This window comes from Aspergillus fijiensis (genome assembly GCF_003184825.1).
Source record: "Aspergillus fijiensis CBS 313.89 unplaced genomic scaffold BO72scaffold_62, whole genome shotgun sequence".
NCBI lineage: Eukaryota > Fungi > Ascomycota > Eurotiomycetes > Eurotiales > Aspergillaceae > Aspergillus > Aspergillus fijiensis.
The window spans coordinates 192,715-211,774 of record NW_024469038.1 but is presented as its reverse complement, the minus strand read 5'-3'; the positions used below and the strand labels follow the sequence as shown (position 1 = coordinate 211,774).

The window sequence follows — 19,060 nt, the reverse complement described above, 5'->3', positions numbered from 1 at the left end:
GACTGTCTGCCTGTCCGGCTGCCAGCGGGCGCCAGGCCTCTCTTGCCTCTCTCTCTCTCTCTCTCTCTCTCTCTTTCATGCACACCTCTCCCTCTCTCTCTTGTCTTCCTACTTCTCTCTGGACAATTCTTCTATTACCTATTGTGTTTCTATTGTGGTTCTTTCCTCCCCCCCAACACGGCGTCATATATTCTGCATTTCTGCATACCCGCATTAGTCTCTTTTCTCTTGACTGAGAAAGGGTCTCATTGCGGCTGGGATCCGATCTAGATTGCACCGAGCCTTAGGCCCTTAGCTTCTTCCCTCCGCCGTTCGCCCCCCCACTTAGATACGTCGCTTTCCTTCAGAACCCTACTTTCCATCTATCACTCTATCGCCCCTCCGCTTGCACACTATCGTCTCATCACAAAGACAATGCTCGGCGAAGGTCCTGAGGACACTTCTCGGCCGTATCTTCCGCCGTCGCTCGAAGATGAAGAGGCTCGTTCGGTCGATCCCGACGCTTCCGATCCGCCTCAGGATGAGGAAGCGGCCCTCCGATATCTGCCCGTTTGGCTACGGGAATCATCCAAATCTTTTCGCTGGGGTTGGGTACCATTGCCGCTGCGGAAGGTCGGTCGAGCCACCGCTGAATGGGTCCGGGGTCCCAGTCCTCCGCGATCACTGCTCCTGAGGCCCTTGTTCCCACAGATCCAGGAACTTCCGGTCCGTTACTTGGAGCGCTTCTTCCCCAAGCGCAAACAGAAGATCGCGCTGTTGCTGCTGCTGTATGTCGCCTGGTTCTTGCCGTGGAGTTTGGTGCTATGGCACTCCCGGCAGGCAGGGTATATTGAGGGATATGGGCGACCGCAGACACTGTCCTGTCGAACAAGCTTCTGGTAAGCTGAGATGCGCCAAAGTGGTGTTGTAGATTGAGCTAATTTAGGTTCAGGGCGCACGGGAATGAATGTGGTCTGAACGGAAACGACTGTCGCCCGTTCTCCGAGTCAACGATTGCCTTCCGCTGTCCTGCCAACTGTCACGACGCCAAGTTGTTGGAGCCTCATATGGTTGGCAACGAGACGTATAGTTATCGGGGCCTAGTCGTGGGAGGACCGGAGCCCGGCTCGGATGAGCCCGGTGTCTACCGGGCTGATAGCTATGTCTGTCAGGCGGCCATCCATGCTGGTGTTATCACTAACACGGTGGGTGGCTGTGGTGTGGTGAAGTTGGAAGGTGCTGCGCACTCGTTCCCACCGTCGAAGCAGAATGGAATTCGCTCGGTCGGATTTCCATCTACCTTCCCCAAGTCTTTCAGCTTCGTGGAGCTGTCTTCGTCGCAGGCGACATGCCCTCAAGACCCTCGGTGGCCGCTGCTTGGCATCACCATTGGGGTGCTGAGCGTACTTTGGATCTTTAGCACCTCCCCGCCAGTGCTTTTCTTTAGCACCTTCTTCATGCTGTTCTGTCAGGTGGGCCTGGTCTCAGATCCGCCTTCTTTCACCCAATTTGCCGATCTGCTCTCGAGCCTGCTGTCACGACTGCTGCCGGCCTCTTTCGTGGCTTACGTCCTATATAAGTACTGCGCTCGGCCGCTGTTGGATCCGCTGTCGAAGCCTGTCTATCAGATCACCAAGACGCTGCTCTACTTGCCACCTGCGTTCATTGGCGGTCTGAACAACTATACCTTTGCGAGGCTGATTCCCTTGGAACGACTAACACCCCACGATATCCAGAAACAGCCCGGAGCCAAAGTAGCACTGGCGCTTGTCATTCCCACGGTCATCTGTATCATCCTCACTCAAGCCTGGCAGATTCGCATGGGTGGTTTGATGCCTCGCTATCTTAAGATCTATTGCACGATGGGTCTTATCCTTCTGATCTTGCTTCCTTTGCCGGGTCTCCGCCTGCGCATCCACCACTACATTCTCGCCATCCTCCTTATGCCTGGAACAGCCCTTCCTACTCGACCATCTCTGATTTATCAGGGCTTACTCCTGGGTCTTTTCATCAACGGCGTTGCCCGGTGGGGGTTTGCGTCGATCATTGAAACACCCGCGGCTTTGGGCGAGCAAGCCCCGGGTCCCGGTGGAGCGCACGGGTGGTGGGGCGGCACCTACCCCAACGTCACCGATTCCTCCGTGGCCATTTCGCTGCCGGGCTTGGACTCCCACGAAACCCATCACGGCAACGGCAACATCACCTTTACTCTCTGGGAACGACAACGTATGAACAAATTGGGCGTGGATGGGATTTCAGTTCTGGTAAACGACGTCGAGCGCTGGCGCGGATACCTTGACGAAGATAAGCGCGGAGAATTCATCTGGCATAGACATGGACATAACGGACTCGAATTATTCCACCGGCCATTGATTGACAGTGATGTGATGGATATGGAGATTCTCCGTGAGGACGAAGACTCGCAACCAGAGGATCTCTTCTTCCGCTTTGCTTTCCTCAAGGGAGCGGAAGCTGGCAAGTACGGAGGGGCTGGAGTCTGGCTAAAAGATGGACGATGGATGTCACCGCCAGCTCCAAAGTCTTAGATTTGGTGTAACCCTGCATGGTCGATTTTTAGAGATGGTGTTGATGGAGTACAGATCTGTGTTTATGATTATCAATCGCTCCCGCTCTCCCAGGCTCGGTGTTTGCGGTGTTTGTGCATGCTGTGATAGTAGAACGTATATAGAAGTACCAGAGTATATGAGGAGTAAATGAGCCTGAATATTTCATGAATTATCATATGGCTGGTAATGAGTACTTGAGCATAGTAGGCCACCTTTTATTCTTTGTATACTGGGGGTAATTCCTCGGCGTAAACAAGAAAATCCCAGACGATTTCCCCAAGCCATCATGTGACCCGAGCGGAGGTGGTTTTGTGGTGTTTGCAATGTTTGACGTGAACGGTGGAGCGCGGAGAACTACTTAGAATCACCCCAGTAAAGTAGACCAACTTAAACTAAGTTACCGGCAGTTGTTGGCCCGGTCCTCCTTTCACTCCACGGGCGGTTTCTCTCTTTCGCCCCCCTGGACAACATTTACGCTCCATTGACTGCATCTCCAATCCAGAGAATATCACACTACAATCGCATACTCGATTCCAATTCCAACGATACGCGGGCAGGCCGCCCCGCCTGCCACTGCCACACCACAGCCTGCCACTCTTGCTCAACTCACCCTTTAAGCCCCCCCAATTCCACCCACCTCTCCCCCCTCGGGAAGAGCCACAATGATGTCCTCATCATTCGCTCCGAGTCTCACCCGCCGCGACACCAAATCCAGCATCCATGACAGTAGCAGCGGAATTGGGCTCGGCCACAATGGCAGCACGGCGGGGACGCTCCCGCCGCCCCTGACGAGCACGAACGGGTCGTACGGCCCGCAGAGCGCGGCGGCGGTCTACCAGCACATCCACGACATGGCGGCGAAGCGCATCTCGACGCTGGGGTACCTGCGCAAGGCGCACGAGGGGCGGATCTACTGGTTCAACACGGTGCACTTCTCGCGGGCGGACATCAGCCGGCTGGCCTACTTCGAGTCCCGCAAGCTGTCGCGGCGGGCGATCAACTTCCTGCTGCTGGGGCTCTCGCTGCCCCCGATCCTGGACGTCAGCACGACGCCCGTCGAGTTCCTGCGCGCCCTCAACGCCCTCCTCCTCGAGTTCGAGGCCTTCCAGCAGGTGCACCCGCCCGACGGCCCGCCCTCCTCCACCGCCTCCGCCCTCGCCCGCGCCCGCATCCCACAGATGTTCAAGCGCGCCGCCCACGCCTCCGGCGCCTACTCCTCCAAGGCCCGCCGCGCCAGCTCCGCCACCGAGATCGGCCTCCCCATGCAGTCCTCCGACCCCTCCGACCTGAAAGCCATGGCCGGCGGCGCCCCCTCGTCCGGCGCTTCCGCTTCGGCCCACCACCACGCCGCTGCAGCAGCAGCTGCCTCCTCCGCCTCCTCCGCCTCCATGGGCTTCCCCCACACCGAGGCCTCCGAACTCCTCCCCGGCGAGGAATACACCTACCTCCTGACCCCCCTGCTCCCGTTCGAGCCGGATTACTTCGAGACCTTCGTCACGCTGTGCGACGTCCTAATCGATTGCTATACCCGCTTGGTCTCGTTGGTCTACACGCCCAGTATCTGCACGGTGGCCATGGGCGAGATGTTCTCCAAGGCCGATGCGAAGATCCGCAAGATCATGGTCGCGGGGATTGTGCGCGAGTTCGAGGATTCCAGTCGCACGCAGGCCAAGACGGAGATCGCGGGCGTGAGTCGCGTCGTCTTGGGCGGGTTGATGGGGTAGCTGACACCTTGGTGTGTTTGGTTCCCTGCTGCGTTCCTCCCTCTTCCCCCCTCGTCTCTCTCTCTTCTTCTTTCGAATTGTTTCTGCTTTGCTTGTTCATATGATATATTGTGGAGCTGCGGTTCCCCGCCCCCCTCGTCGGGTCATGGGAGTATATAGGAGTCCTTTCTTTCTTTTCACCTTTTCTGTCCATTCTTGTTAATGGGTATGTGTGCATATTACTTTCCCTTACCTTTTCCCCCCCTCTTTTCTCAGACTATCGGGATGTTTTATACAAGGGATATGAATGGGTTCTCCTGTCTGATAATGATGAACTGTGATATGTCATCTTAATGTCTGTTTGTCCATAGAATGATACCTCATTGACAATTCCAGGTGGTGTGCAGTGGATGTGGATATCGATGGTTGTGTTTGTTCGAGAGTGTCATCTCGTATAGTTACATTAAGTGGAAGGCACACCTCGCTCCAGGCTCGAGTGAACCCGCCTTTGACTACCACCATACCCGGGTCTAAAACGCAGTCCTCCCCGTCTTCACTTCTGCGATAATCCCCTCCTCTGCCATCCTTTCCACCAGATCAAACAACATGAAATCACAGCCCCGTCGCGCGATCAGATTGAAAACTACGGGCCACTGCTCCGTCACCATCGTCACAGGCGAGGAGTACGGGACCTGTCCCAACGGGATCGTGAAGTCCGCACAGCTGGATGACAACCATACTGTTAGCACACCCTTCGTGGTCGGAGGACCAGCCCTAAGAGAAAGAAAAACTCACCCGAACAACGCACAAATGGTCACGCATGGAATCACCGCCCCATCCGGGTACGAGGACAGGAACGTCGCGTTGGGGTCCTCGTTCAGCCTCGACTCGCGGAAGCTGGGCAGCCCTCCAGTCCCGGCATCGCAAACGAGCAACGCCTCGGAGCAGGCGTCCGCATCAAAGCGGAGAATTTCGCGCTCAAACCACTCGATACTCTCGGCTCGGCTCTGCACGGCGGCCTCATAGTTCTCCGCATTCGTGACGTTGAAGTCGAGGTTCGTCCAGAGGTAGCGGATACCGGGGTCCACGGGGGGGAAGCGTCCGTCGTGCTGGTCGGCCCAGGCTGAGATCAAGGGCTGGGCCACGTCGTGGTACTGCGGCCACGTGGTGAGGACAATGGTGTTGTTGGCGAGGCGGTCCCAGTTGTCGGTCGTGTCGGGGAAGATGGCGGCGTCTGTGATGGTGGCGCTGAGATTGAAGTGGGTGACTGTCATGTTGAAGAGGGTGGTTAGTCGGGAGAGGGTAGAGGTGAGCAGGTCTTGTGCCGCGGGGTTGGGCATGGGGAAGTATTCATCTGGGTAGAGGATGCGTGATGGGAATGCATGAGTCTTCGGCAGGGAAAGTGGAGGAAGGCCGGTGATGGAGGTATTTTGATGCAGCTCTGGCTCGCTGCCATACCATGATTTCGCGAACTGAGACCATGCGAGTGGATCACGCCCAAAGACACCAACAGTGTCACCGGCCCAGCTGAGTGGCACGGCTCCCTCTAGGGACATCATACCCTGGCTGGGCCGATTGCCGTAGGTACCCGAGACGGCTGCTGGTCGGCGCATCGATGAGCCGGTGTCAGTGCCGATGGCATGGTCTAGCCAGGCGTATGCTGCAATGGAGCAACCGCCTCCAGAGGACGAGCCGGCGCAGGTGAGGTAACCGTCGCCTCGGGGGTTGAAGGGATGTTGTGCATCAACCCAGTCCCATGGGCTTGCGCTGGCAGCAAACTGGGCCATTTTGTACTTGCCCACGAGGACTGCACCCAGATCGATCAGTCGTTGGATAGCTGGCGCTGTCGAATCGGCGATTGGATGTGTGTGAATCCATGCCTGACTGCCGGCTGAGGTCTGGAGGCCTTTAACGTCAAAGAGGTCTTTAATGGCCACCCGTTTCCCAGCCAGTGGACGAGGATCGTTCCAGAAATGGATGCGACTGGGAACAGGTATCATCGGAGCCCAGGTCTGAGAGTGCATGGACAGCAGCGGTGCGTAAGTGTCCAGGCCATCATTGATAGGGTAGCTTCCTGTGATGAAGTCGCGATACTGGTCGATGTATAGCCTGTAGGTGTCTAGAAAATGAACTGTCGTTCCAAGCAATAGAGCCGTATACGGTCCGGGCTGTAGAGCTTTCTGACTGCTCATACGTACGGAGATAGCATGACTGGGGGCTTTTCGGAAGACTGTAGCGTCGAGATAGAGCTGGTCGACTCCAATCTGATCGAAGTATTTCAGCGCCGTCTTGTCGATGGTGACGGATCGAATGGAAGAGGTAGAAGTGATATAGATCGAGGTCAGGAACTGCTCGAAGAAGACATCATCTCCAGCCAGATAGGCGTCAATTGTCTCCTCCAAGAAACCCCCCGTGACGACACTCTGGTTAGTGATGATCACAGTGATTGGCGTGTATGCCTTGGCCTCGGCTGCTTCACTTCCTTTGGAACTTCCAATCTGCCCTATTGCTTGTGGATGCAGCGAGTTTGCAAAGTAGGTGACATCGCCCAGGTCATATGTGATTCCTTCTCCTGATGTATGTTCGAGATTCTGCAGCTGAATGGAAGCTGTACTCACTGCCCATCCGAGGATCAGGAGATAGAGAATATATATCGGCGCCATGCTGCGGACAAGTGGTGTGAGGTTCTTTGTGGGATTTGACAAGTAGATCGATGGAGTTGAGCTAGGTGGTGAAGTCTACAGGAAGGTATAGCATTTAAATGGGAAAGACCCTCTCACCACTGCACCAGGCTCAGGCTGCCGTCTACGCCTCCAATCCCGATACTTCCAGCTTCATTTTCACATCACTAGCACTGGTCTAGGCCGCTCACCGTCTACCTTGTCTCAGATATCCACACCGTCTAACTTGCACTGCCGATCAACACCCTGCAGAGGGTTTTTCTCAGGGAGATGACCACCGCGCCCAGCTCTCGGGCTATTGAACCCAGCTTCCCCCTTTCTCCAACGCACATAAGTCTTTCATTTCTCTCAGCTGGGAGAGGGATGATGATTAGTATCCCACGAATTAAGCGGGATGGCATTGTCACATGATTAACTTTATCGTATCATTATTTACAGATCAACAAACTCACTTCTAAGTGCTTCTCCCTTCTTCAGACGATCAAGATAGGCGCTCACTTTTGCCGACAACACCCCGGTTTCATAGCCGAAGAACTTGTACGCAGCCTTGCCCGGCAAACTGTGGCCGAACCGACGAACAGAGATTCCCGCATCGGCGTACCGCTCCCATCCATTGGGAGCGTATGGTTCTATCACGACAGCAGGGATACCTTGATGCCTACGCAGAACCTCCCTCTTATATTCAATAGACTGTTGCTCGAACAGTCGCTGACACGGAAAACTGATGACCCGCGCCACAGTCCCCTGAGTCTCCTTCAAGTGCTTAGCAACCTCCAGTGCAAAGGATAGCTCGGCTCCCACTCCGATCAGCGTCACGGCCGCATCTTCGGCTTCTTCAAGGACGTATGCACCGCGTGCAACACCATCACGACGGGTCTGCTTCAGTTGCGGGATGGCATGGCGCGAAGTGGAAATGATTGTGGAGGTCTTCTTGGCCTCAATTGCTGCAATCCATGCGCCAGCTGTCTCTTCGCTGTCACCGGGGCGAATGTACAGAAGATTGGGCATAGCGCGGTACAAAGCTGCGAGTTCTATGGGCTGATGTGTCGGGCCGTCTTCACCCATTCCGATCGAGTCATGAGTCGCCGCATGGATGACCTGAAGATGCTGAAGGGCACCCATTCGAACGGCAGGTGCAGCATAGAGGTAGAACATGAAGAATGATGAGGTGATGGGGACAAAAGTGTTGGGAGCAAAGGCGGCCATGCCATTGGAAATGGCACACATCGCATGCTCACGAACACCATAGTGGATATACCGACCGGAGTAGTTTCCATTGATGCCACATGTGGTTTTCAAATCGGGCTAAGAATGGTCAGTGTGGGTCGATATGCTTGAACGGATTCTACTCACGTGTTGGAAATCTACTTTCCCTGGCCAGATCATGTTCACCGATGGGGAGAGATCAGCAGTTCCGACCATGAAGTTCTCAATTTCTTTAGCAACTGGATTGAAGACCAAACCAGAAGACGCTCTCGAGGCTGTGGGCTTCTCTGGAAATTCAGAAGGAATAAGGTCCTTCCAATTGGAAGGAAGGTCTCCGCGCATACGGCGGTGGAACTCTGCCCCCAGCTCGGGGTACTTTGCGCTATATTGCTTGACCAGAGAGTTCCAGTCTCGAACGAATGCTTCTCCCCGAGAAGGAAGTTCATGGAAGAAAGTACGGACTTGGTCACCAATGACAAATGTCTCGTCAGGGTTGAATCCATAGGCCCTCTTCATATCGGCAACGTCAGGAGATCCAAAGGCCGCACCATGGGCGGCCGCCATGCCTGCGACCTTGCTGCCCAGACCAATCACTGTTCGCACGTTGATGAACGTTGGCTTCTCTTGAGATGCACGAGCACGTTCCAGTGCTTGAACGAGGCCCTCGATATCATAGCAGCCGTCCTCGATATCGATCACATTCCAACCACAAGCACGCATTTTAGAATTCACATCCTCCGTGTTGGTCAAGTCGACGGATCCATCGCAGGTGATCTGGTTGTTGTCGTAGACGACAGTCAGGTTGTTGAGTTTGAGGTGTCCAGCGAAGGAAATGGCCTCGAGTCCGACACCCTCCTGGAGGCACGCATCGCCAATCATGCACCAAGTATGATTCGAGACGACATCGTAGCCAGGTCGGTTGAATTTGGCAGCAAGGTTCTTGGTAGCCATGGCGAGACCAACAGCATTGGCGATACCCTGGCCCAGAGGCCCTGTTGTAACCTCGATACCTTCGTGCTCAATTTCGGGGTGGCCTGGGCACAGTGCATCAACGCGGTCGGAATGGTACGACTTTAGCTGGTCAAAAGTCATATCCTTGTATCCAGTCAAGTGCAAGAATGTGTACTGAAACAGGCAGGTGTGGCCGTTGGAGAGAACGAAACGATCGCGGTTGAAGTAATCGGGAGTATGGGGGGCATATCGCATGACATATCGCCAAAGCGCAACTCCAATGGCAGCCATGCCAATCGCACCTCTACTCTAGTCAGCTGCTTTGCTCAACCTTCTCTCACACGGTCAAATATCTTACCCAGGATGGCCTCCACCAAACTGCTGACACAAATCAGCAATGAGAAGGCGAAAGGTCTTCAAGACTTGGTCATGGTCCTTGGATAGCTGGCGCACCAGCGGCAAAGCCGATGCGCCATTGACGAGTGAGTGGTCGAGACCGACAGCCATAGTGACAAGTTTGTTCTTGTTGAAAATCCACTGCAAAGGGAGGCAGGGGGCTCTTTATACACTCGAACAACTAATAACGGTCTGGGGGAGCGTGGGGAAAGACATCATGAAATGCGGTTTTGCTTTCTCGACTGGGAGATGACCAGACTTGTTGTACAGTACAGATCATGAGTCAAGGATGGATGGATGGATCCATGCACTAGGTATGATAACTGACTTATCCTTTACGGCAGTTATATGCACATTACCCGATCGGGTAGGTGGTAGCGCCGATAACTCAGCGGGGAAAGTCGAGCCTCCCCCCGCTTAAAGACGCGGGCACTGCGGGTACTGCGGGCACTGCGGGGTTGATCTTCCCTGATCCAAACCACCACAACATCCACGGTTATCTGTGGCTCGGATTGCCTTGCTGTACTCTGTACTTTCTGATCTCCTGCTTTGAAGGAGGCCACCGCCTCTTTCTTCTCCAACGATGAGTCTAATAAAACCCCCCCGGGCCCTTCAGAGGGCGCATTGAAGTGAGCTTGACAACCTCATCATTCTTATCGCCATGTCTCCGTCTTTCCAGATTCCCCAGCCCACGCCCTCGGTTGCTCCAGGCACTAAATCGGCGACGGCGGGTCCAGCGCTGCTCTCTCCACCATTCCCGAATCCGTCTCTTCAGGTTACTGCGGATCACAAGTTGAAATACGTCCCAGCGCCTGTTTATGCCCCACAACGAGGCGAAGTTCTCCTGCATATAAAAGCCACCGGCATCTGTGGGTACGCATATGGAGCTGTTGATGGAAATTTCTGTGCTCTCTGACGGACCATATTCAGATCAGATATACATTTCTGGAAAACAGGTCGAATCGGAGAATTGGTATTTGAAGGTGACTGTGTGATCGGCCATGAAGCGGCGGGAGTCGTCTTGAAGTGTGGAGAGGGTGTCACAGACTTCATGCCCGGTGAGTAATTTCAATGCCTATGCAAGTCGCATAACATGAATAGCGAGCCGGGGTACTGATTCAATTGTCTGCTTAGGTGATCGAGTAGCAGTAGAACCAGGCGTTCCGTGCGAAAATTGCTTCCTCTGCGACGACGGTCGTTACAACCTTTGCGAAGATGTTCACTTTGCAGGTGTCTACCCTTATGCTGGGACTCTCCAGCGTTATAAAGTGCATCCTGCCAAATGGCTCCACAAGTACGTTTTCCTTGACTCACTTGAGAGCTGGTATCTAAGACAAAATATAGACTTCCGGACAACATTTCGTTCGCTGAAGGTGCTCTGCTAGAGCCACTTTCCGTCGTCATGCGGGGGATCCAAGTGGCCCGTCTCCAACTAGGTCGTGGAGTAGTTGTCTGTGGCGCAGGTCCCATTGGGCTGATTGCGCTCGCTGCAGCTCGTGCTTCTGGGGCCCATCCTATTGTCATCACGGATATCGAGCCCAAGCGACTCGCATTCGCCAAAGAGTTTGTCCCCAGCTGCATTACATACCAGGTGAACGGCTCATTGGGTGCGGAGGGTAATGCCAAGGCAATCAGAACATTGTTCGGGTCGAGGGAGTATAATGCTCCCGAGACGGTCCTTGAATGCACCGGAGTAGAGAGCAGCGTGTGTACGGCGGCGTTCACAGCCCGCAGAGGCGGCGCTGTGGTCGTCATTGGGGTGGGAAAATCGGTTATGAACAATCTTCCGTTCATGCATATTTCCTTAGCCGAGGTCAGTATCTGAGCCCAGTTCTTCCTTCTTCGTACCGTGGCTAACAAATGACGACTGGATAGATCGATCTGCGATTCATCAATCGTTATCGCGATACCTGGCCTCCTGCTATTGCTTGTCTCAGTGGAGGAATCCTTGACCTGAAAAAGCTTGTGTCGCATACATTTCCATTGGAGAGAGCGGTGGAGGCACTTGAGTTATGTGCTGATCCGCGCAACGGCAGTATCAAGGTCACCGTTCTGGATGAGGTAGAGGCAACCCTATAGACCCGATGAGATGAACATGGATTCTATTTTCACGACTTATTAAGACAATCTGCGATAATATTGAGTAGTGGAGGCATCATAAGCACGATGTGAGCTTCGAATGCACGACCCTACGGCCGCGTATCATAATGTACAGCTGTTCAGTACGGGACCGAGAAGATAAGTCATTGGCATTTAAGTAAGTTCAATCGCTATTGCCCTTGGGTCACATGAGATTAGGATCGAAGTCTACTTTATCCATGATTTCAAGGGAGTCAGGTATAGTCTAATTGACTGGTGGAGATATCTGACTGACCTGTGTGATAGGCAGTTCGTTGTTCCAAAAGAAAGCTTGAAAGTGGCATGCATTGTCTCCTGACGTGTTCAACAATAAAGCCTTAGGACACAAGTGATTGTTCACAGCACGGGTAGTTAATCTGCCCTTAGAGCTGCCGCAGAGGAGGACAATGCTCTTTGTTCAAAGCTATCTGAGCCAGTTGGAGAGGTTACTTTGGCACAGGCGAAGAGACAGCCAGCACAAACAAAGAATATCACCTATTAGCAGGAATGCTCCAGCTATTTGAGATGATCTTGCTGAGAGAACTACCACAAGAGGGACCCTCTTGAGGAAATACAGAGTACTTAAAGTGAGTGCACCCTGGCCTATCTCCAATTCCCAGCGTCGAATGTCAACCTTGTTTATGCCCTCCTGAAGCTCTTCTATATCTATCTCCTCGCCTCTTTCCCGCCCATCAAGTTCCAAAAAGCCAGCCATGTCTCCTGTCAATCTCGGGTCGATGCCTACCAAGCATTTCCCGCACATTACGAGGTACCTGGACGAGGCGACCTTTCTCTCTCTCCGTCAGGTCTCTCGGAGAATGCACTACTTGGTGGAGCCTATGACGGAGGCGATCTTCGCGCGGTATCTCGAGACCGTCGAGACGAACCTGTCGTACCACAGCCTCCTGCGCATACACTGCGATCTGGCCCGGCCGAGGGGCAACCCGCTGGCGGCACTGGTCAAGAGACTGGTGATTCGGTATCCGTACACGGGGCCTAACTCCCCCTTCAACAGACTGGCGCTGTCCAGCGAGATCGAGGACCCCCTTGCCCTGCCGGAACTGTGGGCGCTGCGCTGTGATCTCGTCACCGCGTTCACCGAGTGCCGGGACTTCGAGTTCCACCTGGACGAGCCCGCCGACTGGCCCGTGGACTGCATCCACGCCGGCGACGTGGTGCGCGTTATGTTCACTATCTTCAACGATGCGGGGATCCCCCTCGAGCGACTCAAGATACACACCTCGTTGCGCTCCGCTCCAATCCTGGAGCAGCCCACCACGACCCCGTACCAGGTCCTTCAGCTCCCCAACTGGACCGTCCCCACGCTGTACCCCGAGGTGCTGCGCGGCCTGCGCGTGCTTTACCTGCACGACGACTACTTCCGGGAATACCGCGGTACGTCGATCGTCTGGGAGCTGCTGGAGGGCACCCCGGCGCTAGAGGAACTGCGTATCGTTGGCAGAGGCCGCGAGCATCCCACAGGGAACACCCTCGAGGCTCTATCGACGGCGCGGCTGGCCTCCGCGCGGATCCGGGTGTTTTCCGTCCGGAAGATCGAGTCCACGGCCGAGATTCTGCGGACGTGTATCCGGAAGATGGCCGTGCGGGGCCTGGAGACGCTGGAGCTGAGGGATCTAATGTTGACTACGAGGGCGACGGGGGAGTCGTGGGAAGAGGTCTTGCAGAGCGTGTGGCGGATGTGTGTCGATCTGACGCGCATCAATTTCAGAAACCTCGGCGCTCGAGACGAGAGGACGGGGGGTGTCAGGCGGCTGCTGCAGACTGGGTGTCGGTTGACAGTCTCAGTAAGGCAGATGATCTTGGAGCAATTGGTCGAGAAGGCGAGGAGGATGAGAATGGGTGGCGCCGTCCAATGATTGCGGCTTGTCCTGGAGACATGCTCGGGAACGGAGATGTGGGCTGCGCTGCTGCAACGGAAGTAAATCATGCACAACGTCAGATCCTACTTGTGTGTACAGTGCCATAAGTGCGTATGTGTACATACATCACCTCAAAAAAACCGCCTGTAATACTCGGCAGTAATGATTGTATCACATTCCTCATCGATACCCACCATATATATATATTTGTAGGAACCACATGGCCACGCTGACTAACGCTGGCTGTTGTGTGACCAAATCCAGACCAATTTTGACCTCACTTCGCCCTTCCTAAATTTTCTTTCCCACAAATCCCTCTCTACTTTTGGCGAGAAAAATACAAAAAAAAATGATATCATCTCATCGCTCATCATTTTTTGTACTTCTCATTCTCCTCTACGAGTGATCAGACTACATTTACATCTACAGTAGACACAGAGGGGAAAGGCTCTGTCAGCGATTGTGAAGCCTCAGAGGTAAGGTGTATGGAACGTGTTCTCAGTTTTCTTGGTGGTTGGAACTGACTGGATTATCAACATGGGAAGCAGCCTGATAACCGCGTTGCACCACGTGGCCGTATTACTTAGATATGCCGACAGGCTCCAACCAAGCTCACTCACTTCATTCACTAGCCGGACAACCGGAACAACACCACACAGGAAGCCAAATTGCAAGATCAAGAGTTGACAACCAGAATCTCAAGAATACATTAGCAACGCAACAGGAAATCCGAAAAAAAGAGCCATGTCCCAAAGAAAACCGACCCAAAACGATGCCAAACATAGGGCAGTCACCAAACATGCTGAACACCAAAACTTGCCAGATGGACATCGACATGGTTGAGCAGGACGATATAAGTGATAAAGCTATAACAAAACAAAGGTGAATGGAAGAGGAACTCCACTGGAACACCATGGCGTGCAGGCAGGCAAGCAGACAGAGGCGACACAGAGCGGATCGCGTTTATTCAGATGCAGGTGGGTTGGCCTCACTCTGCTGAGCCGATTCTTCAGATGAAGACGGGGTGGCGCCCTTTGGCTCGGCTCCCATCGACTACCAGTACCGTATGCCCGTTGACAGCTTGCCCGTTGACGGTTCCGTTGGCTGTGTGCGTGTTGGCTGTGTACGTGTTGGCTGGGTGCGCGTTGGCTATGTGCCCATAGGCTGGAGGTCCATTGACTTGAGGTCCATTGACTGGGGATCCATTGACTGGAGGGCTGTTGACTGGAGGGCTGTTGACTGGGGGTCTATTAACTGGGGGTCCATTGTGAGGAAGCATAAAAGACAAATGGATTGATATAAATGATCAGTTCTTTCATGAAGTGGAAGATAGTTGTATTGAGGAGAAAGTCCATGAGGACTGGAATGGCTATAGACCATAATACGGTAGACTATATGCACTAAAGACGCAGGTGACACTCTAGGCAGGAACGGAACAATGGTTAAATACTATCAGTGAATGGATCGGTGACGGCCACATGGATTTCAGCTACCTAGTATCTGAGGAACTACTATCTAGGTATCAAAGAGCGGCCGAAGGCGGTGAGATGCCTGACTAATGGGAGGCCAGGCCTTTGCCCACATTGACCATGGGCTCTGGGTGGACGCCTATATAATCCAGAACAGATATCAGCATCGATGGACGGATGAAAGGGTCGAGCTTGTCAGATGATCGAAGCGAAGCAAGATAGACCCAATGAATGAAACAAGAGGGATGGAATGTTGTTTGTTTGAAAAGCAAAGGAATGAAGCTACGCACCTTCTCCCCTGGCCTCTTCAAGCCGCAGAACCATACCATGCAGGACTATCGGTTGGTAATTCGCCTGCACGGCCGTCAAGATCTGTTGTGCTTGCTGGACGGTCTGCATGCAAGCCACCCAAGGTTAGTAATGTGACTCTGACTCCTGCTATGCAAACCTAAAATAGGTCGATGGCTGACTTGACTCTCCAGAAAGGACCAGAAACCTACCTGGAAGGTGACGAATGCGATATATTGGCCACCTGGGTTGCCATTGGGGCGCCTCTTGAAATGGACGATCTTCACCCAGCAATCGGCTGACCACCGTCCCTTGAACGTCGCCTTGAGGTCTGCGGACAACTTGGCTGGAGGAATCTCATTCCTCAGGCTGGATTTCGAGAGAGGTTAGTATGGCTAATCTTCGTTCCGTGAAAAAGATGGAAGTGACAGCTGCAGCAAGAGAAGGGATTGATGATGATGATGGTGGAGGTGGAGGTGGTGGTGATAATCGGGGTAGTAGCACCTACTTGCCAACCAAAAGGGCGCTTCCCCTTGGGCAAAGATACTGTGCGTTCACGTCGGTAAGCACAGTTTGTTGTTGTTGTTGAGGTAGTGATGAGGGTTGCTGATAGCCGCCAAACATAGGCGGCTGAGCATATGGCAACACTGCAGGGCCAAACATTTGAGGTGGTGCAAGCCACTGCTGCTGCTGCAAAGCAGGATGGTATGGCGCAGCATACTGCTGACCAGCATAAATATATGGTCCTTGTCCACCATACTGCTGCTGATCAGCCGCGTGATAAGGAGGAAGCATGGCCATGGAGGATGAACAAAGCTTGTGTGAAGTGATGGTTATCAAAGGTGAGAGGGGGGATATCAGCTGGGAGGAGAAGCTAATTTTCGTGGACAACGAGATGTTCGAGTGATAGCTACGAGCAAGAAGCGTGGCACGAAGTTGGTGAAAGGAGGAAGGAGTGGGCGAGGAAGGTGTTCTTTTATGCATCAGCTATGCTTTCAGTGTGAGGTAGGCAGCCCTGAGCAAAATTCCGCTGAGTCAATGTCTAACTTTGCCAGGACAGAAAGATCTGTGAGTGTACACTCTCCTACATAGTTTGAACTCGTCACTCTGGAAGGTAACGGGGGTAGGTCGAATCACCCGACCCACGGAGCGTCTACGCCCGTGAGGTAAGAGCACGGGAATCTATGAGAAGAGTATGATATTCAGCTTTGAATGGACATACGATCAATCATTCTAACTAGGGCTATACGGGCCCTGGGAAAATGAGACTAACTCGAGAGAGACACCTGAAGATCTGCCTTCGATCATGAAGTCTCTCATCAGTCGAATATCTTTAGCTACGTCTCTCGTCTCAAGAGGAAAGCGACAAAGCAACAAGAAGCAGCATCGCGATGCATCTTCTCTCTCTTCTGGGCCTGCCCATGGTACGGTTGTTGCTTGAGTTCAGTTCAATGCGCCCTACAGAAGGTGATGGCATCGCAGTATCGAATCCACCAATCAGGATGAGCCCGGAAATACAGTCCCAGGGACAACAACAGAGAACATTGCTGATCGCTGAAGAGTACTCGAAATGCTGTGGCGAAAGAAGAATTACGCAGTCTGATCTCTGAGTCAAGCGAATGAGACGTGATGCGGGACTATGTTCCATCGCCTTGCATGTGGATGAGCAGAGTTTCGAACTTGCACAGGAGGCCCTTGAGAGATTGTACTGGGTGGGATCAAATCTTACAGTGTGCTAGGCAAGAGAGTCGACAAGGGGGCCAATTCAAAACCGGAATCGTGATGCAGATTCGGACTCCCTAGATCAGCTGCCACTGACATCTTTTCTCTCTCACTGAGGATGGGAGATGAGAGAGGGTGATGTAAATTCTCGGTCATTGACAGGCATTGGGTTTATTTCCTGACCAAAGGGTTTGACTACACGGGGCTTTTGCAAGGCTGCCTGCAAAAACGCAGGCAAAGATGTTTGTGACGATACTCGGAAACATAGCTGAACACACGCCTGTAATGATGCTCGAGGAGACAGCCAAACAGAACTATAAAGTGTTTATCGGGGAAGGAATCAAGTAGAGCACTAGTTATTACCTTAATTAATTAAGAAGAGAGTTAGTATTGATTGCAAAGATAATCCACCGGGTGCTCCGCAGGCGCCTTCCTCTTTCCTGCATCCATCATTCACCAAGTTCACTCGCAAGTAAGCCTCCGCCAGCAGCACAGGCATCTCTCAGACCCACTGGCCTGCAATCTAGTCCGGCCAGCACGATTTGATTTTGTCGAAATTGAGGGTCTCGAACCCCTGGACAAAAAATGGGGATGTGGCGCTAGAATCAGGGACGCAGTGGAGGGAGTCCCACCAGTCAGAGCAGCAAATCCACTCCCTGCCAAGCGTATCTTCCAACGCTAACTTTGTATATGACTCGTATATAACTTCGCTTATTTCCTTTCAACTCCTGTTTCCACCTCCCGAGTGTCGTTCTTTCTCACCTATCTATCCCTTCCTCCCTCGTTCGATTCCTCACCACAGTCCCTCATTTCCCACCACCACCACCACCACCACCGCCACCCACAAGAAACCACAGTAACAGCCATGAAGCTCCTCACCACCACCATCTCCTTTTTCCTAGGCCTCACCCTCGTCGTCGCCAAAACAGACATCGGACCCCCCTGCACCTCCTCCACCACCTACGTGGGCGGCATCTTCACTCGGATCTTCTACATCCCCGACACCGGCGAACTCTGCGAGCTCATCGACTGCGGCGGCGGTCGCGCGCCTCCCAAAACCACCGTCCCAGGGTGTCCACTCTACTCAGGTACAGAGCCCGTGCCGACGCATTATCTCCCCGGCTGGGGTCCAAACGGCCGCCTGATTGAGACCACGACCACGACTACCTCTGGTGCTGCTGAAGCTACAAGCGAGACCAGTGCAATCACGGCTACTGCGGGTGCGGGTGGAAGTGTGTACGCTTCTGCTTCTTCGTCGTCGTCGTCGTCGTCGGCTACTGCTACCGACGCTGCAGCGGCTCAGATAACCGGCCCTTCGGCCAGCGACTCCGCACGCGACTCGGCCTCGACCGCGCTGACTTCGCGTTCCGGTGCCATGGGTTCTGCGGCTGCTGCCGCGAATGCTACCACTACTGGGGTGGTGAGGGGGAACGATGCGGCGGCTGGGTTCCGGGTGCGGAGTGCGGGGGTGGCGGGGGTGGTTGGGGCTGTTGTTCTTGTGGGGGGTGTGATGCTTTGAGAATCGAGGGAGGTAGCTGGTATGTTTTGTTATGTGAAGTAAATGTTGTTGTACAGTTTTCTATCTCGGTGGAGGGTGCTATGGAGGGGCTATTTTCTACGGGGTGTGCTCACGTCGCCCCAGCTCAGCTCATGGGTCAATTGAGTTGGCGATCTGGAGTCAATTCGAGTTGGTGATCGTGGGTCGTGGGTTTCTTGCCACTGTGCGAGCCCTTGTCCCTGGCTGTTGGCCCAGGTGATTAAGTTAATCGTAGATTTCTGTTGCGGGTGGAGATTCACTTCATACTAGAGCTTGAAGGTTCAGTGGGTTTGCTGGATATCTTGTCGCTTGGAATGCTTGACGTCAACGCTGGTGCAACAGGGTATTATACTGGGTTCAAGGCCCACTCGAGAAGCTACTGCGTACTTCAGAAGCTAGTCCATACTTGAGAAGATACTGTACTCCAGATGGGATTGACATGCTTCGATACTGACCAAGGATATTTGACGTGTCTCTATGTAATCAAAATGTCATGCTAACTAAGGGTTGCTTATGTGAACTAGTGCACGTGCACGTGCACATGCGTGTTCAACTTCCCGGCG

At 53.6% G+C, this 19,060-nt stretch overlaps 8 protein-coding genes across 8 annotated transcripts; 6 read left to right on the top strand and 2 right to left on the bottom strand.

The window, feature by feature from the left end:
• The first annotated feature begins 29 nt into the window (after positions 1 to 29).
• BO72DRAFT_489167 (LCCL domain-containing protein) lies at positions 30 to 2,713 on the top strand. Its single transcript, XM_040948071.1, has 2 exons — positions 30 to 878; positions 932 to 2,713. Exons 1-2 carry the CDS (start codon positions 415 to 417, stop codon positions 2,523 to 2,525), a joined length of 2,058 nt encoding a protein of 685 aa, XP_040797307.1. The 5' UTR covers positions 30 to 414; the 3' UTR covers positions 2,526 to 2,713.
• A 495-nt stretch (positions 2,714 to 3,208) lies between these two features.
• On the top strand, positions 3,209 to 4,270 carry BO72DRAFT_471818 (uncharacterized protein; the record flags this gene model as incomplete). Its single annotated transcript, XM_040947109.1, has 2 exons — positions 3,209 to 3,848; positions 3,909 to 4,270. The coding sequence occupies 2 exons, from the start codon at positions 3,209 to 3,211 to the stop codon at positions 4,268 to 4,270; spliced, it is 1,002 nt and encodes a 333-aa protein (XP_040797306.1).
• Positions 4,271 to 4,779: 509 nt separating this feature from the next.
• On the bottom strand, positions 4,780 to 6,912 carry BO72DRAFT_471817 (amidase family protein; the record flags this gene model as incomplete). Its single annotated transcript, XM_040947108.1, has 3 exons — positions 4,780 to 4,972; positions 5,045 to 6,821; positions 6,864 to 6,912. 3 exons carry the CDS (start codon positions 6,910 to 6,912, stop codon positions 4,780 to 4,782), a joined length of 2,019 nt encoding a protein of 672 aa, XP_040797305.1.
• Positions 6,913 to 7,362: 450 nt separating this feature from the next.
• BO72DRAFT_413067 (transketolase family protein) lies at positions 7,363 to 9,733 on the bottom strand (the record flags this gene model as incomplete). Its single annotated transcript, XM_040942495.1, has 3 exons — positions 9,446 to 9,733; positions 8,284 to 9,391; positions 7,363 to 8,235 (listed from the first exon to the last, which is right to left on the bottom strand). Exons 1-3 carry the CDS (start codon positions 9,592 to 9,594, stop codon positions 7,363 to 7,365), a joined length of 2,130 nt encoding a protein of 709 aa, XP_040797304.1. The 5' UTR covers positions 9,595 to 9,733.
• Positions 9,734 to 9,950: 217 nt separating this feature from the next.
• BO72DRAFT_489163 (putative alcohol dehydrogenase) lies at positions 9,951 to 11,904 on the top strand. Its single transcript, XM_040948070.1, has 6 exons — positions 9,951 to 10,356; positions 10,414 to 10,541; positions 10,618 to 10,777; positions 10,828 to 11,296; positions 11,359 to 11,740; positions 11,869 to 11,904. Exons 1-5 carry the CDS (start codon positions 10,145 to 10,147, stop codon positions 11,560 to 11,562), a joined length of 1,173 nt encoding a protein of 390 aa, XP_040797303.1. The 5' UTR covers positions 9,951 to 10,144; the 3' UTR covers positions 11,563 to 11,740; positions 11,869 to 11,904.
• Positions 11,905 to 12,250: 346 nt separating this feature from the next.
• BO72DRAFT_451966 (uncharacterized protein) lies at positions 12,251 to 13,622 on the top strand. The gene has a single exon (XM_040945618.1). The coding sequence runs from the start codon at positions 12,315 to 12,317 to the stop codon at positions 13,476 to 13,478; it is 1,164 nt and encodes a 387-aa protein (XP_040797302.1). The 5' UTR covers positions 12,251 to 12,314; the 3' UTR covers positions 13,479 to 13,622.
• A 2,176-nt stretch (positions 13,623 to 15,798) lies between these two features.
• Positions 15,799 to 17,002, top strand: BO72DRAFT_247975 (uncharacterized protein). The gene is made up of 6 exons (XM_040939997.1): positions 15,799 to 15,800; positions 15,865 to 16,080; positions 16,134 to 16,243; positions 16,294 to 16,306; positions 16,531 to 16,662; positions 16,721 to 17,002. Exons 2-6 carry the CDS (start codon positions 16,032 to 16,034, stop codon positions 16,846 to 16,848), a joined length of 432 nt encoding a protein of 143 aa, XP_040797301.1. The 5' UTR covers positions 15,799 to 15,800; positions 15,865 to 16,031; the 3' UTR covers positions 16,849 to 17,002.
• Positions 17,003 to 17,665: 663 nt separating this feature from the next.
• BO72DRAFT_489161 (putative cell surface protein) lies at positions 17,666 to 18,479 on the top strand (the record flags this gene model as incomplete). The annotated part of the gene is made up of 1 exon (XM_040948069.1): positions 17,666 to 18,479. Exon 1 carries the CDS (start codon positions 17,826 to 17,828, stop codon positions 18,477 to 18,479), a length of 654 nt encoding a protein of 217 aa, XP_040797300.1. The 5' UTR covers positions 17,666 to 17,825.
• Between the last annotated feature and the right edge of the window lie 581 nt (positions 18,480 to 19,060).